Source organism: Falco peregrinus, chromosome 8 (assembly GCF_023634155.1).
Source record: "Falco peregrinus isolate bFalPer1 chromosome 8, bFalPer1.pri, whole genome shotgun sequence".
In the NCBI taxonomy this organism is placed as follows: Eukaryota; Metazoa; Chordata; class Aves; order Falconiformes; family Falconidae; genus Falco; species Falco peregrinus.
Window position 1 is genome coordinate 49,091,742 of NC_073728.1, and position 16,532 is coordinate 49,108,273.

At 40.0% G+C, this 16,532-nt stretch overlaps 1 protein-coding gene across 1 annotated transcript in view; it reads left to right on the plus strand.

Annotated features, from left to right (window-relative positions):
* SLIT3 (slit guidance ligand 3) overlaps positions 1-16,532 on the plus strand; it is a 531,529-nt gene that overhangs the window by 471,812 nt on the left and 43,185 nt on the right. Inside the window, exon 29 of the mRNA XM_027779712.2 lies at positions 3,948-4,087. Within this exon, the coding sequence (XP_027635513.1) occupies positions 3,948-4,087 (140 nt within the window). The remainder of the gene's footprint in view (positions 1-3,947; positions 4,088-16,532) is intronic.

Consider the following 16,532-nt stretch of genomic DNA (forward strand, 5'->3'; position numbering starts at 1 on the left):
CAAGCAGTTTAACTCTCAAGTTTCTGTAGCCTTAGACAAGAAAATTACCTTTTAAATAATGCTAAGAGGGTGATGTCCCGAGGCAAAGACAGGAAATTCATAGTTATGACTGAGATTCCAGCCTGACTCGCCTGCTGTGCCTGGTACCCACTAGGGCTTGCAGCAGCAGGGGATTGAGGCACACGGATTTCTTGTAATAGCAGGTCCTGGTGGGACAGCAAAGGGCAAAGGTTCAGCTGGAGTTCTTCAGTCCTTCGTGGTATCCTTTATCCTTGCACCTTTTTCAATTCAGAGTAATATTCACATTCTCTTTTTTCAGGTAGGGGCAACTTCTGTATTAAAGAACAGTTAAGTGACATCATGAGGCTCAGAGGATTAGAAACATTAAGTTCTTCCTCCCTTTGAATTGCTTATTCTAATCTGATCTGTCTTCGTTGACAAAAGGTTGCCAAAAAAAGTGCTTATTGAGACTGATAAAAAAAAAAAATATAGTCAATCAGGCATGTCCTGGACATTTAGCATGTCTGTGAGTGAGACTTTGACGAAGGAGGCAGAGCTGTCAGCTCTGCTTCACTTAGCCACAGGCAACCAGCTGATCTTTGAGAACCTACAGTGTTGGGAAACGAAGTCTCTGGATTATTTTAACTTTTCTCCATATAAAACCCCCTCCATTTTCCAGAGCATTTTCTTTAGCATTTTGCACAAACTTTAAGTTCCCTATAAATGTAAAATCCTGGAACTGATTAACTCCCTGGTGTTAATTCTGCCTAGTTCAAGGAAAAACATTGCACTTCCAGACTTACAGGCTACTCCATAGGGATGTATATGTAAAAAGCTCCTTTACAGAGAAACTGTAATATTCCTGAAAGAATTTACTATCTCTATTTAAAAGTTGATTTTTTTGAAATGTGATACACTGTATGTATGCCTATTTTAATAAACAGATGCTAAACTTTTTCATTAGTTTATGAAAAAAAATATTAATATAGTAAACATACAAAACTGTTAGTATACTTCAGCTCCAAAAGTTTACCCCCAAAATTTTGTCATTAATTTCTGTGTTCCCTTATGCCTTCATGGGCATAGTGAGGAGTTATTTATTTCTTTATTTTTAGGAAAACACAACACTTAACAGAAAATCCCTAAACTGGAGGAACAGGGAATTTGGACCTTTATGTGATCACAGCATTTTAGAAAATAGCTCTTTCCTGCACGGCTCCATTGTTTCTGAGGTCCAAATGAAATGCTGTCTCACACTGCTTCACTATTTAGTCAATACAAAGTTTTCATCATTGTCTCTGGAATTAATTTTCTCTCTCGGTCAGCTGGAACCCAAGTTTGATGACCTTCCAGTCACTCTGCAAACTTCATTTTTCTTCTAAGCTTTTTCTGGGAAAATACATACAAACAGTCCCAAACTGCAACTCTTTCAACATACAGTTCAATCCGGGTCCCAAATTGTATGTTTTATCTTTTAATTTCAGTACTCATATTTGGCACTTTTGAATGCAAATCAAAATCAAGAATCATATGTAAGCAATAATGTAAAGACTCCCTATAATACATAGGGACCAGTAGCCAAATGTCATCAATTATGCTGACATTTCCTTCAGTATGGAATGTGTCCTAATACTGAGCAATTGTATGTTAACAATCCCATATGTATTGTTACTGATGGTAACTCTACTGAGTTGAACCATTTCTGTGATAGTATTTAATAATGTCATTTTTAATTGCATACATCCAAGCTGTCCCAATCCTTTTGTGGAAGGAAAATGGTGTTATATTCACATAAAAATAACCAGCACAAAGCCACTCTTGTTGCTTTTCTTTAAATGGAGAGAAAAATTTGTGCTCCCAAACCAAGACCTTGGATGCCAAGTTGCAGCCTGGAGCATATTTTTATGGCTGAGTTATAAACCCCTGAAAATGGGGGTTTGTAATCAAAAGGGGAGACATGATGAATGTGTCACTGTATTTAATTAGATGTCTTTAACCCCCTCCCCGACAGTTGCATTGCCACAAAAGATAGTGTGCCAGCTTTTCTTTCTTATCTGCCTCCTGTGATCCTCTGGATCATTGCAGGGTCAGCAAGAGGACATATTTTATTAGCAATAATGAGATTGAGACAGGAAAATAAGATCTTTCTTATTGATTTATTGTGTCCTAAATTGGATTTATTTGGGCAGTTTGGTCTTGGTTATTCATGGTGAAGGTTTTCTAACTCTCATGACCTGTTTTTGTGGTGCCTGCAGAGCTCAGTGAAGATGACTGTTAGCATGTGACCTGTATGCCTGTTCTGTACCCATCTAGAAGATCTTACTGTTGTGGTGGCTCAAGACACATTGCCTACCCTTTTTTGTTCCTAGTTGTTATTCCCTTAGTTTCTGAGGTTGCACATGTCATGAAGAATCTAACCTTATCCTCAGGGTCCAACCTAGGATCTGCTGAGGGTAGATGCAGAGCTCTGTGCTGTACCTCACTTGGGAGCCCTGGTGCTCTGCTCAGTCTATGGACACAGGAGGAAGAAAAGCAAATGTCACGCTGAGAGCAACCAGCCCAGAAGTGCTGCAGTTTTCTTCACAGATTCTGAAGTTCTCCTATTTCTCCAGAGCATTCCCAACCTCATCTCCATGACACCTACATAAAGGAGGATAACGAACCCATGTTCACTTTGTCCATCTGACCTGAAAAAAGTACCCTGCAGCTATCTCTGCATTGAAATTCTCCTGGTTCCAGAAATCAATGGATGGCAATTAGTGTGACTGCTGTGGTGCTTTCTGGTTTTCATCCTCATCAATCAGTAGTGCTTTATATTTGTTCAGTTCCTTTTCTGCCATCAGAACTTGTATGGGAAAGGAAATGAACAGCTGAGTGAATGTGTAGTTTGGACTGGGACTTGAAACAACCCTTCCCTTCCGTGCACACACTTTCTGTGACTAGTGAACAGCAATACTGATAGTTCAAAACTGACACTTCAAATATCATTGCTGGCTTCTTAGAAGCCACTGAAATGACTGGAGCACTTAACACATGTTTTTAGACTCTCTTTAAGAAAATTGTGTCCTCCACCTCTTCATCACTTACAGCTAGTTTAAAATATAAAGGTTCTCTTAGCAACCATAACTTCTAGATCTGGAAAGGAAATGGAGATTGAAAAAAAATTGAAGTCATTCTTCAACCACTTAGTTTCTTACACTCCCTCTAGGGACCATACATCAGAGTCTTGTGAGATAAAATATTTAGTGCAATTATTCTTCACTAGTGTCCACATCATCACAGAACCATTACTAGCTCTGCCATTGTTTGTTTGTGTTTTAGTTGAATTATCTAGACATCATCAGCTCTTCTACAAATAGATGTTGGAGGAGCTGCAGAAGTACTGAAACCTTACTGCACTTGTAAAAGCAATCATTCCCAAACATTTCTTGTTTGGACAAGTGACAAAGTGGTAATGAGAAGAAAATGTTCATGTCTGTAAATTCAATTCAAGCCGTTGTTCTTTAAAGAGAGCGAACTATCTAAAAGCTGCCAAGTTGCCCTGTGATTGTGCAGCCCTCAGTAGGCAAGTATCCACATACTCACAAAGTCATTAAGAGAGAAGCCAAGAATTTGAATATTGTGATGAGTGTTTACTCTCCTGCCCTGGAGTTGCTCACTTCAGTTCAAGGCGAGGGTTCTTGACAAAGAAAGCAAAGGGAAGCACGACAGAGGCTGTCTCCTGCTGATGCTTTTATGTCTCATGTAAATAATTACATGACCCCATGAACCATCAGGCTGCATCCTTTACCAAACACATAGGATTAAAGCGCTCTGTATTTCACAGCAGCAGTGAATTGGGCTCCAGCAACGCGCTTTCATATTTTTTAATTTCAGTTTTATACCTCAAACCTCCTGCCCTTTCAGATCCATGCTAACTTTTTATTAATTCTTTTCTTTCTCCAAAGCTGTTCTTGTCTCCTTGGGTATGAGGGGGAGAGGTGTGAAATAAACCCAGATGACTGTGAAGACAATGACTGCGAGAATAACTCGACGTGTGTGGATGGGATCAACAACTACGTCTGTCTCTGCCCTCCTAATTACACAGGTAAGAAAGGGCCACAACCAAAGAACAGGAATCCATGAGGAGTTCCTTCAGTGCCTGAAGGGAAGGATCCAAATGCATGTTTACTTTATCCATGAGCATATAATTAACCAGGAAACTAGTCCCATTTTAAAGCAACCTGGATGTCTTACTGGCAAGATGTTAGTTCTACCAATATTGCCATACATGTCACAAAAATGGCCACTTCTCTGAGTCAAAATACTGATGCTTCATTTTAGAATGCATTAAAACATAGGTCTGAGGTGTCAGAGAAATCTGTACTTCTGCACGCGCATTCTCAAAATGTATTGCAGAAATATTCCCAGTCATGAGCTGAGTTTGATATACATCAGTTCTGAATCCTGGAAAATAAAGAAAAGTTTCTGTTCAAATGGTTGGAAAATAGCTTTTTGAGTGTGGCTTTCACCTGAGATCTCAGAGGTCTGCGTTTATTAAAGAAAATTAGCTTGACAATGCGCTTTTTAAATTCATTATCTCCATTTCACAAGCGAAGAAGCAAAGGCTGTACAATAAACCGTGAGCTCAGTTGTAGCCTTCAGTGTGCACCCATGGCAGTGAGCCCAGCCCAGCAGATGTGCAGTCACCTGCTAAGTCCACAGTGACAGAAGTTGGTAACTGAGTTAGAAACGGAATTAGTATCTCCAGCACCCATCCTGCATTTCAGATAAATTCCTTCCTAAGCCTTCTGCGAGAGCAGAAACCCTCCTAACTGGAACCTAAAAGTGCCATTTCCCAAGCCGTTACTGGAGCGTACCGTTGGCTTATTCAAACTGTGTTAGCACAGCCTTCCTGGCCCAGCGTGGAGTGGTAAGGAAACACCTGCAACAGTTCCTGCTCCCATCCTTTGAAATGGGTTTATTACCTTCTAAGCATGGAGAAGTAATGAAGGGCTTCTTGTACACTGGAATATATTACATGTCGGGGGATTTAATGAGGATCAAGCTTGAGTGGCTGAGTAAGGCAGGAGGAAAGCTTCTAGAATTTCCAAACTCTTAAAATACTTTTGTGGCTGATACAAAGGAGGCCCATGTAAATCTTTAGCTGAGAAAAGCCTTATGGCTTGAATGTACATTTATTGGAGTCCTAAAATGATCTTTCTGCCAAAAACTGAAAAACTGCAGCTTAGCAGAGTAAAGAGTTTTGCTTATAGGATGTTGAGCCCATTGTGCTTACTTGTGCACTATTTATGTCAGCTGTTCTTGGGTGGTTTCAAACAAAACTCTATACAAGGAGGCAGAGCCTTTGCATTTACAAGAGGAAATATATTTGCCCAGCCAAGAAAAGACATGTCTAGTAGGGAACTGAATCCAGTATATATGCAAATGTGCTTTCCTCTTCTCAGGCATATTGCAGTTTTATTTTTTTTCCAGACCAAAAAGGCAGGAAAGATTGGGATTTCTTCTCAAATGGCAGTCTGCCTAGGGGCCAGAGAACTCATATGATACTTTAGAATCAGTTTTGAAATATTTGTAATCGACTTCCAGCGCTTTTTTTTTCCTAACCTGAATATTGTTCATGCTGTGCTTATGGTTATGAGCAGGAGTTTGTTGAATACTAGACCCCAGTCTTGCAATGTGAGATACACACCGTTGTATATACCATACAGTAAGCGTTTGCTATCACAGTGCAGGCAATAGCTTTGACTACAGTTGAAACAAACTGCATTTTTGAAGAAGAGCAGGAAGTACTTCTGGAAAATAGAATATGAATTATAAGTGAAAAAGGTTTGAAAAATAGGGGTGTTGCTTAAATTAGAAATCTAAAGGGTTGCAATAGTTTGTGTTGCTTAAAAATGGGAAGAGTTTAGTGAACTGTGATAAAAGAATTGCTATAACCTGCTTTGCCTCCATTTTGGAGAGGGATATTTCATCAAACCTGATCGGTCACCTGGAAGGATGACTGCAGTGCAGCTGGCTGGGCTGAAATACCCCTGAGAGGTACACCTGGCCTTCTCAGAGCAGAAAGGCAGGGAACAGCAGAAAATGGCTGGAAGAACTGAAGTCATCAGCAAACCAAAAGTTACATATAAGCTAAGAAAATCTGAGCCATGGTTTTGAGGGTCTTCTAAGAGTTGAATCCAAACACAAGAAATTGGACATGAGCTGAAATTGCTTGATTGAATGAACAGCAGCTAAGGAAATGCCATGGAAGCAAACAGGCAAGTCATGAAGGAGCACTTTGAAAAGATATGCGTGCCTGACCTGAAAAGAGGGAGATCTATTGACCAAAGAGTTTGACTGAAGTCTCCTGTGATGTCCAAGGCATCTCTGTGTATATTGTCTTCAAATAAACCTTTTTATACTGAAGCAATACTGAAATTACTACGGCAGTATCTATTAAAAAAAAAAAAAAAAAGTAGATTAGTATGGTGTTGAATGTACTAAGAATAGTGAATGTTAATATTTCAGAGAGAAAGCGGGTCACTGGAGGAGTTGGGAATACTTATTCCTGTACTCAGACTTGTGCACTGAGGTGCCTGCCCCCCTGTCAGGTGCTGGCTGTGCTGAACGTTGTGTTAGCAAACTGTGTTTGCTTCATGGATTTTATCTGTATTTATATGAACAAAGAATGGATCGTGGAGGGTACTTTCCAGGGTAACCTTTTTCCTGTGAAGTAGTCTGGGGGACAATGAGCTCACAGCATGGTGTTTTGCCTAAAAGGGCTGTGCTATCCGTAGGCAGGGTGTATCTAGCAGGACAGAAAGTGTAGGTAATATATCTTCTTCTTGTGCCCAAATATTATACTTAGTTCTGTTGTTCAGAATTCAAGGACCAAGTTGAGAGGTGAGAAAGAGGATTAGAGGTGAAACATAAAAAAAAAACCATTGTGGAATTGAGAATACATCTTGAAGATCTCAAGAAAAACCTTAATTGGCTTAACAAAGAGTAGGCAGACAGAGCAAGCTTTTTCTTTTTTTTTTTCAACTTTTGTTTGTTTGTTTTCCACAAATGCTTGTATGGAGAATAGAAATTTCTTTAAAAGGTTCGTTGGCTGACCTTAGTGGCTGAACAAATCCAGACCATACATTTTTATCATTGTAATTATACAAGAGTTGTTTCTAGATACAAATGTGGTTTCTTGGCAGATGCTTTTTTAAAACACAAGTTACTTCTAGAGTGGTCTGTGTTACACTGAAGATCAGACTAGATGTTTCTGTACTGATAATCTGTGATGTCTTGAGCAACATTCAGGCTGTTAGTTAAAGGTGCCCAGCACAGCTCTTGCAGATTCCTTCTTTTCCTGACTGTAGAGGCAGGCAGGCTCTGGTAGCACTGTGAAGTAGGTAATCTGAATCCCTCATCAATCTTTTGGTCTTGGATGCCATAATACTTGTAAGAATGCAATGATATTACAGTAAGCACTGCATGTATGAAATAAATGCTCTTGTGTATTACAACACACATTTATGTGTGTTGTCCTGTAAGAAATATTTAGAATCCCCCTTGGTTTAGTTGACTAATAGTTAAATCATGACAGTAAATCTTATGTTCCTAAATGAAATGCAAATTAAAAATGCATGTGTTGGAAATGTTGGCTATTGACAGAGTTGCAGTATCCAGGGTTTGGGTTTTTTCCGTACCTTGGTATTTTCCTGCTTTATCTTCTGTCTGTCTAGCTTTACTTGTTGTAGCCTTTTTAGGAAACAATATCCCCAATAATGATGCATAAATTTTGCTTTCATTGGTTGGAATAGTGAAAGCCAAAGATCTTTCTTCAATTAATAAGTTTTTGTAGTGTTTTCCTTTAAAATTCTTTGACAGTTTTTTCCCCTACTCAAAGTAGATAAAAAATGGCCGATTTGTTAAGTGACTGCTGAGGCAACGAATTTCCCACACTCCAGCTCCATTTCACTCTCATATAAAAAAACCCACAAAAACAACACACCAAAAAATGACCCACAGTCACAGTAACATCCTTCCTAGTTCCTTTCCATGTAATAACTTTAAAACATTGTGGAAATACAAATGGATTCTATGAAGCATAAGTTAAAGAAGGTGAAACTGGGAAGGGGGGATAGGCAGATGGCTGATTGCTGTAAAAAAGATTCAAGCCCTTACCTGCACCACCAGGTTTCTTCAGCATTCTTAAAAGTCAGTATTTTCAATGTTTGTTGGTTGTATTTACATAACCAAACCAATACTTACACTGTGTAGCAGAGTCCTGATGGCTTTTATTGTCAGCTGTTGTCTTATTTTTTTCCTCTCCCTGACTGGTTATTTTAATCCTGAAGCTAAATTATAAACATGTATTTCCTCCAGGAAAATTGTGTACCCAAAGTCCAGCCAGCTGTAAAGCCTGAGCAGTCTGTGGGCTGGTTTACAGCCTGGTGGGACCCCTTCATAGATTACAGCTGCTTCTTACTGCTTTGAAGGTTTTCCTTCTCTTAAAAAAGAAACATACATAAGAACCTCGAAAGAGAAAGCTATGAGTTAGGTCAGTCACCCCAATTCATTTCCTTTTTTGTATTTTTTCTAGTTTTTCTCTTGTTGGCTTTAACATGTTCTATCTCCAGCTATCAATATAAACATTCCACTGTCTCCCTAGCTTTGTGGCTTAGAAATGTAGGACAAAATTCATACCATTTCTCCCTTTCGTTCGTTTTTTTCTGTTCACTACTGTCATAGGTGTTCTCGAGAGCCATCACTGCTTTGCTTATAGTTCTAGATTCAAATACAGGATTCTGTACCTCCAAAAAGAGATCCTTCCCTCCATCCCGCTGTCCTCTGTGCTTTCACTTGAAGAGGTGTCCAAACATAGCTAAAGGACCAAACAGGCTGTACCAAACATATACTACACACTTTAAAGGGGTTTATGCTTTACTTGCTGGTGTATTTTGTTTTGTTTGCTGTAATTTTTCCTTTTCTCCCATCTGTTTGATTTTAGGCAGAAGCAGGACTATGTAGTGCTTACACACAACAAAACTGGTAAATATTTCAGGTTTTGCTAAGGATCCTAAAAAGCCTCAGCAAATAGCCAGACCTCTTTGTTCTGAAACAATAAAAAATTAGTGGCTTCTACTACTGAAAATAGGTCTTTTCTAAAATACATTGCATCCCATGGCAGGGAGAGAGGAGAGCAAGTGTTTAAAATAGTTTGTTTCCCTGGGAAAAAGCTGCAAGCATTTTGTATCACAAGGGGGAAAAAAAATATCTCTCTCAATCAAAAAAAAAGCTTGAAACTATTTCTGGTTTTATGTGTTTGGAAGAGAAGGCTAAGCTCTATTTTACCTAAGGGGACCTTGTGGTGTCCTGTGGTAGATGGTATCTGAGATTTTTTGCAGTTTTGCTACTTTTAGACAGAACACTATTCACTGTTAGTGATTATGGTCTCTTTTTCTGGCATATCTGATTGTGGTAATGTTGCATGGCAAAAGCCAAGCACTTAGTCAAGCCAAACGAACTCTGGAAGAAAGAAGTTGTGTGGTGACTTGTGGCTGACACTCTTCTGCTGGAGCTCTCCCACCCGTTTCCCATCGCTAACCATTGTGAGACTGTTTTGCAGCAGTCCCTGAGGTGGGCACCAGTGACAGCTGAATGACGCTGCAGTTGATCATTGCACTGTAGGTTGTTTTTTCCCCCTTGTGATTTTTTAATTACATGTTTGATATAGGAACAGGAAGGTTCTAGGTAGTGTGGTTCAGCCTTGTGGTTCCACAAGGCTATTAGCTGCCTAATAAACACTGAAAGCTTAGCTATCTGCCTCTTCTAAAATTCTGGAACTTTAGCCATAACTTCCTCAAGATAAGCAGAGAAAATTGTGGTCAAAGTCTGGATATTTTCTTCCTTTTATTTGAAGGAGTTCTGCCTTACATGGAAGTTTCTCAGTTTTAGTTACTCGACAAATGTGAAGTATGTTTGCTTTCAGTGCAAAAAATAAAAAGGCACCCACATTTCCCACTTGCCTAACTATGAATGAGAAGTGCTGGAAGAGCTGGAAGTTTTAGCTATGTTTAGGAGCCTAAGCCCATTTCCAGCCCTGTTTTATTAAGAGAGAACCACATGTCATTGCTATCAGATTGGACTCTCTTATCTCATTGTACTGGGACTGAAGAAGGAAATAGCACAGTAACTGGCAGCGCTGCAGCCTGTCTTTAGTCTCAGTATGGGTGTCCTGTCATGTTGGAGCTCTCAGCTCCAGGATTTCCTTTGGTCATATTTCCATTTGCAAAATGTAATGTGTCATGTTTGGGGAACCAGATCGACTGGAGAATTTCTCTTTGTTCACCAGGACCACAGTGTATCTCTAAGAAAATGGATCAGCTACTATTGTCTTAAAGGATGAGTGGAGTGAATATCATCCTCAATTGGATCATTAAATGCAATCTGTGAAGAAAAGCCTCAGGGGATGAGACGTTAACCACAAGCCTGTTACTCACCTGCTTATGGGCAGGTGGTGTGTACTGCACAGTTAATCAGGCTGGGAGGAGCTGAGTCCACCGATGGGCAATTGGTGTATTCAGCACTCCGACAGCACGGTGGTGGCCACGGCACAACTGTCAGTAGGAAATAAGTAAATCTTTCTGCATATAAAGTATTCTTTGGAGCCCTCTATTGGTTCAAGGACTGTACGGGTTCATGCGTGCAGGTTTTGGTAGAAGGGGAGGAGGGCGGCTGTAGGGGGGGCTTCTGTGAGAAGAGGTGAGGAGCTGCTCCTGTCAGCCCTGCCGCTGCACGAAGTTGAGCCTGTCAGCAGCACTGATGGCAAAACATGAGAGAAGCAACTATGCAAACACCAAGGTCAGTGAAGAAGAAGAGGGAAGAGGTTCTTGAGGTGCTGGAGAAGAAATGTCCACGCAGCCCATGGGGAAGACCACACTGAAGCAGGTTGTTCCCCTGCAGCCCATGAAGGACCATGTCAGAGCCAATACCCATACTGCAGCCTGCAGAGCACCTCATGCCAGAGCAGGTAGATATGCCCTACAAGAAGCTGCAGCCAATGGAAAGCCCAAGCAAGGGGCAGGCTTCTGGCAGGAGCTGCAGCCCATGGAGAGGAGGTGCCCCTGTAGGAGCAGCTTTTCTGGCAGGAACAGTGTCCCTTCAGTCTGTTCCTGAAGAACTGTATCCCATGGAAAGGACCCACGCTGGAGCAGTTCTTGAAGAACGGCAGCCCATGGGAATGACCCACATTGGAGAAGTTCATGAAGGACTGTATCCCATGGGAGGGAGCCCACACTGGAGCAGGGGACCAACATGAGGAGGAAGGAGTGGCAGAGATAAAGTGTTATGAATGGACCACAACCCCCATTCCCCATCTCTCCGTTCAGACCGTGAGAGTTCAGATTCAGACACGTGAGTCTACAGCGTGTCCAGTGTCCTACTGCCAGCCCTGAAAGGACGTCTCAGAAAATGTATAGCATCTCAGATGTGACTGGATGCACTAGATTGTGTAAATAAATAAATCGATCCCTAATAGATTCCAGACAAATCACATAACTGGAAAACATCCATATGAAGTAATATGGCTCAAAAATGTAGGGGGTCCAGCAAAATTAGGTTCTATTCCAGACACAGTGGTTCTGAGGGATGATGCTATATGCAGGTGAGCACTGGAAGCTGGTTTAGCTCACGTTTTACACACTGTGGTGGTGTGGTGTTTGTGATGTTGAATACTATTTTTTGTACTTTGGCAGTGCACAGATCTGAAACTTACTCCTCCTTCAAGATTCAGAAATAGTGAAAGGATCGTTACTACTCTACCCAGATGTTGTTTAATCCATTATCCCTTTGTTTAATCTCAAGATTAGAGGTAATTGCTCCTTCATTCTGAAAAACAAGCCACTTTGGGAATCTCAGTGTGGAGTGTAGCTTCAGGTTCCCACTTAATAGGCAAAAACCTAATACATGAAGACTTAAATGTGAGGGTTTTAAGCATTAACAATAATGCTTAAAATTAGAATAAAGAAAAAAGAAAAATAAAGAATAAAAAGTAACTTTTAGGTTTTTGCCTAGTAAGTATTGTGGGCAGTGTTTGTCAAACAACAGCAAAGTTCATTAATAATGCAGAAAGAGTTCTGCTATTGTGTATTCCAGGTAATTTATTATGGTTTGGTATCTAACATGGCAGCTGAGTGCATTTGCTTCTGAAGGATTTTCACATTTCTCTTTTCTTCATTGCAAGTTGAAACAGTTTAGAAGTAAAAAAAATCATTTTTTTTATTTTCTAAGATGAGCCTCAAATCTTTTTCATCAAACATCAACAACATTCCTAACTGAATTATTTTCTTGGAGGAACATGCTATGTCTGTTCCACCCAACCATTTTTAGGTTCAGTGTTCTCCTGAAATTTCCAACTGGCACTGACTTCTTTTTAATAACTGAAAGGAGAGAAGAGGAAAACAAAATACAAAAAACCTTTTCTTCTGATACAAGTTATTTGATACAGAGTAATCTTTTATGAGAAAAACAGTACGGTATTTTTTTTTATTAGGAATAAAGAGAAGAGTTCTATTCTGACTTACCTGGCAATGTTCAGAAAATTGCAACATACTGTTTAACTACTCAAATATATATATCTTCTCCCTGCACAGCCTGTAAAAGTTTTCTCCGTGGGTAAAGGCCAGGCTTCCTTCATCCTTTCTTCATTGTAAGCACTTTCCTTTTCTCAAGTAATATTGTGAAATTCCTGACAGCATTTTTGCTTTTAGCCCTCCTGGACCCACGGAAGTTCTCTCGCATTAAGGATGATATTATGTTCTCTGTTTCATTATCAATTATTTCATGAGTACTCTGAATGAGAGAACAAAGTGTCACCCAACGGATGTACAAACAAAAGAAAAATCATCAAACTTACTGGTTGTAAATTGGTGATCTAGACTGTCTTTTCAGAACTACTGTTTTCCTTACAGATAAATAGGTTAAATACTGTTACTGCATGCAATCTCTTTTACTGATTCAGGAGAAATAGTGTAACTTGGGTCCTGGTTTTAAAAGTCTAATGTGGCATGAAATAAATAGCTCTCATGACAGCACAGAACGGAAAAAAAGGAAGATGGTTATTAAACGGTGTGTAAAAGTCATCTTTATTGCTCCTATTATTGTTTTGGCTTCATTCTGAGATGTGTGGAAGGCTACAGAAAAGCCTAAGCAAGTTTCTTGGCAGCTCTTCATAAGCAGTGAGCCCTGTGAAAAGTGAATGTGGAAAACCCCATGAAATTAATGATTTTGCTGAAAAAATAAGACCAGGAAAATGTTGCATGAGACAAAAAAAAAAAAAAAAAAAAAAAAGTTGTGCTTTCAGTGCTGGTGAAGGGGACAAGGGAAGCCATTTCAAAGGGGCAGGATAGCTTTTCTAGCGTTTGGAGAAATTTTTTTAATTATTTAATTTTTTTTAGGCTTGGAGTTATTTTTTAACGCATGGGACAGCAGCAATGGGAGATCCACCTGTTACTGTTCCACCTGTCAGTATAACTTGATTCTAATCTGAAAGTTGCATTTTTTGCAGCAGATCAGACCACTTCCTTCATCTGTCTAATGCTTCCCTCTCCTAAACAAGCACTAATTACTAGCACATTACCACCAGCCTTAAGAAGTTTGAAATGCTGAGGATGTGCCTACCTTTATGAAGGTACCCTCTCCATATCATACCTCAGTTCTACAGACCGCTCACTGGACGTTGTAGACCTAATACCTCTGGCTACTATGAAAAGTAGGATCTGTTGGCACAAGTGGTTTTTCTCTTGTAAATCTGACACAGTCTTAACCTGTTCTTCATTGCATGTCGATCTGTTCTCTTCATCTTTGATGAAAGAGAATACATGTGCCTTGATGAAAGCAAAATATCATTTGGGATTAAAAAAAAAATGATGGGAAAGGAAATATAGTTGTTATTTTCCTGTCTTTTATATAAGCACTTCAGAAACCCCTGTGTACCCACATTGGAGCTCTGATTTGAGAATATATAGGAGAGAGGAAAATGGGGAGGTTGGATTGTTTTCTACAATTGGGAAAGCACTACCCTGAAGTTTTCTGTTGTTTTAGCATGATCAAATACCTTCCACAAAGAGATCAGTGCTGCTAAAAGTTGGCCTAACATTAATGTCCAGTTTGGTTTTAGGTTCACATAGCTATTCAATGAGAAATTTGGACTAGACCTTTAATTGCTGCACAGAGAAGTAGCCCTGTGTCACTCTAAGAAAAGAGGATCAGATTTTTCCTCTGATACTGACATTAAAGCGTCCAATGAATATTGCACACTCAGGTCTGAGGGCAGATTTTTTGGCCCAGATACTTTCTGAGTGAATAAAATATGAGAAAGTCTTTGTGTAGCTGGTGCCTTGGGTTTTGCTTTTCAGAAAGTGTTTTATTTCCCTGGCATGCTTTCTGCAACGTCTACTGAACATTGGTGGGGCCTGAAATAATGTATCAAGAAGAATTTTCTTCCTGAGATGAGGCTGCTCTAGTTCCAAGGCATTCCCAAATGAGCTCCCTAATGAGTGATAGATGGGAAAAATAACAGGAAGGATCCTTAAATGTTCCAAGTTTTGCATGAAAAAATGATAAATTTTTTTGGATGCTATGTTTGGTACTTAGCCTAGAATTCTCCTACCTTTTGATAGTGGTGCCTTCAGAGTGACACAGTGAGTCATAATATTTGACATTTGGGGAGATTTTTACTGGATGTCTAAGCACTTGTCAAGACTGTGGAGAAGAATGATGGTTTCCTTTGAGAGTTAATGAAACTGTTCTTATTTTTTTAAGCCTGTTTCCTTTTCTTCAAAACAAAACAAACAAAAAAAAAGAAATAGAAACTTCAAAAGTAATTATTGACCATTTTTAGTGAAAGAGTAGTTGAAGGCATCTATCTACACTGTATTCAGTTATGAAATGGTCTTCCAAAAATATTTCCAGCTTTAGATCATTGAGTTCTTTTAATGTCACCAGCCAGTTACTTTTTTCCATGCTTATTCTCACATAAGATTTGTAGCACACAAGGGACATGAGGAATACCAAGATGATGAACTGGCAGTTGTCCAGGCGTCATGGCAAGTTCTGACCTGCTCACGTTCATGTCTGCCCAAAGGCCGAGGGAATCACTTTGTTAGTATTTGGGAGGGTTGGTGGGCTGTGGATTTGCGGATTGCTTAGTAAGCAGACCTATCTCCAGTTCTGCCACCTCAAAAATGCGTTAATAGCCGTCCCCAATGACAACTGTGTTCATATTTGTAAGACTTGAGCGTCTCTAGTTGCTTTTGAGAACTAACAAAGTACAATGGCAAACCTCAAGTCCAGTGAATGATCTGTTTCCCTGGTTCCCATGGATTTGCGGCATTCAATTTCCTTGGCATGCCCCCCTTCCTGAGCTGGATACACTCCTTGCATTTGCCCAAGATTTGTGCAGGGCTATATAAAGACTTGGTAGTATTTAATAGTGGTGGCTTCCTGGGATTCCTTGGCTCTAGATGGAATTGGTTGTCTTATAACTGACACTATGAACAATAAAGTGTCCACTGCTGATGGCCATGCCAGACTTGTCCGGTATTGCCAAACCCAGCCCCTAAAAGCCATGAGGATGTGTATGGCACGTGAATACACGGTTTATGCTGGTAGTACCCTCTCTCATGCCTCTAGGGCTTTTATTCTTGCTTCACTTTCTCACGTGTGCTTGACAGCTCTCAAAAGCAGATATGTTAGATATTCTGTGTTTGAAACAAACAAAAAAATTGAGTGATTTTTGCAATCACATATTATGCTTCTATTCTAATGTGAAGAGTCAAATAAAGAGCTGTTTAGCTTGTACTGCCAGGAGGCTGGAGATGTGGGAGAAATAACCTGAAGGAGTGAGCTGGGGGTGTTAACAACTTAAACCATACCTGTCACCACCAGGGTCATCCTCAAAATTGTGCTCTGTCATCCCTGCCAGATCACAAGCTGGTAAAAGACGGAGAGTTCTGATTTGCATTTTCCATCTGAATTTTGATCTTTGTAATTTGCTTGGTTTCTGTTTTCAAGTGTTTCTCTGTAGCCACTAGAGTCAGAAATGTAAGGATGTTTGAAAATGGAGTTTCTTCCAAGACAGGTGGAGCTGCAGCTTCATAAAAATACTGCTAAAACAGTGCCAGCCCACCCATGCCTCCCACATTATCTCTTTTCTCACACTATCCACTGGCTTGGTACTCATGTGATGGTATATATCACGTACAGGCACACAAAATATGTATAACCTTGAAACCCTGTAGATGCAGTCTTATGATAAAGCTGCATAGGGGACTTTGTGACTGTAGCTTTTGGGGGTTTCCATGTTGAGAGCAGCTGACCTTTGCTTTTCCTGCAAGGCTTTGGGAGGTGTGGGGTAGGTTTCTTCTGGTTTCTTGGGAAGGCAAAGATTTCTGTGGTCTTTGGCTGCATCTCAAATCCTGGGGTACTGAAGTGTGACCTAATAATTTAGGACTCAGAGAAGGGTGGTATTTTAATAAACTATCTGGGTTTGA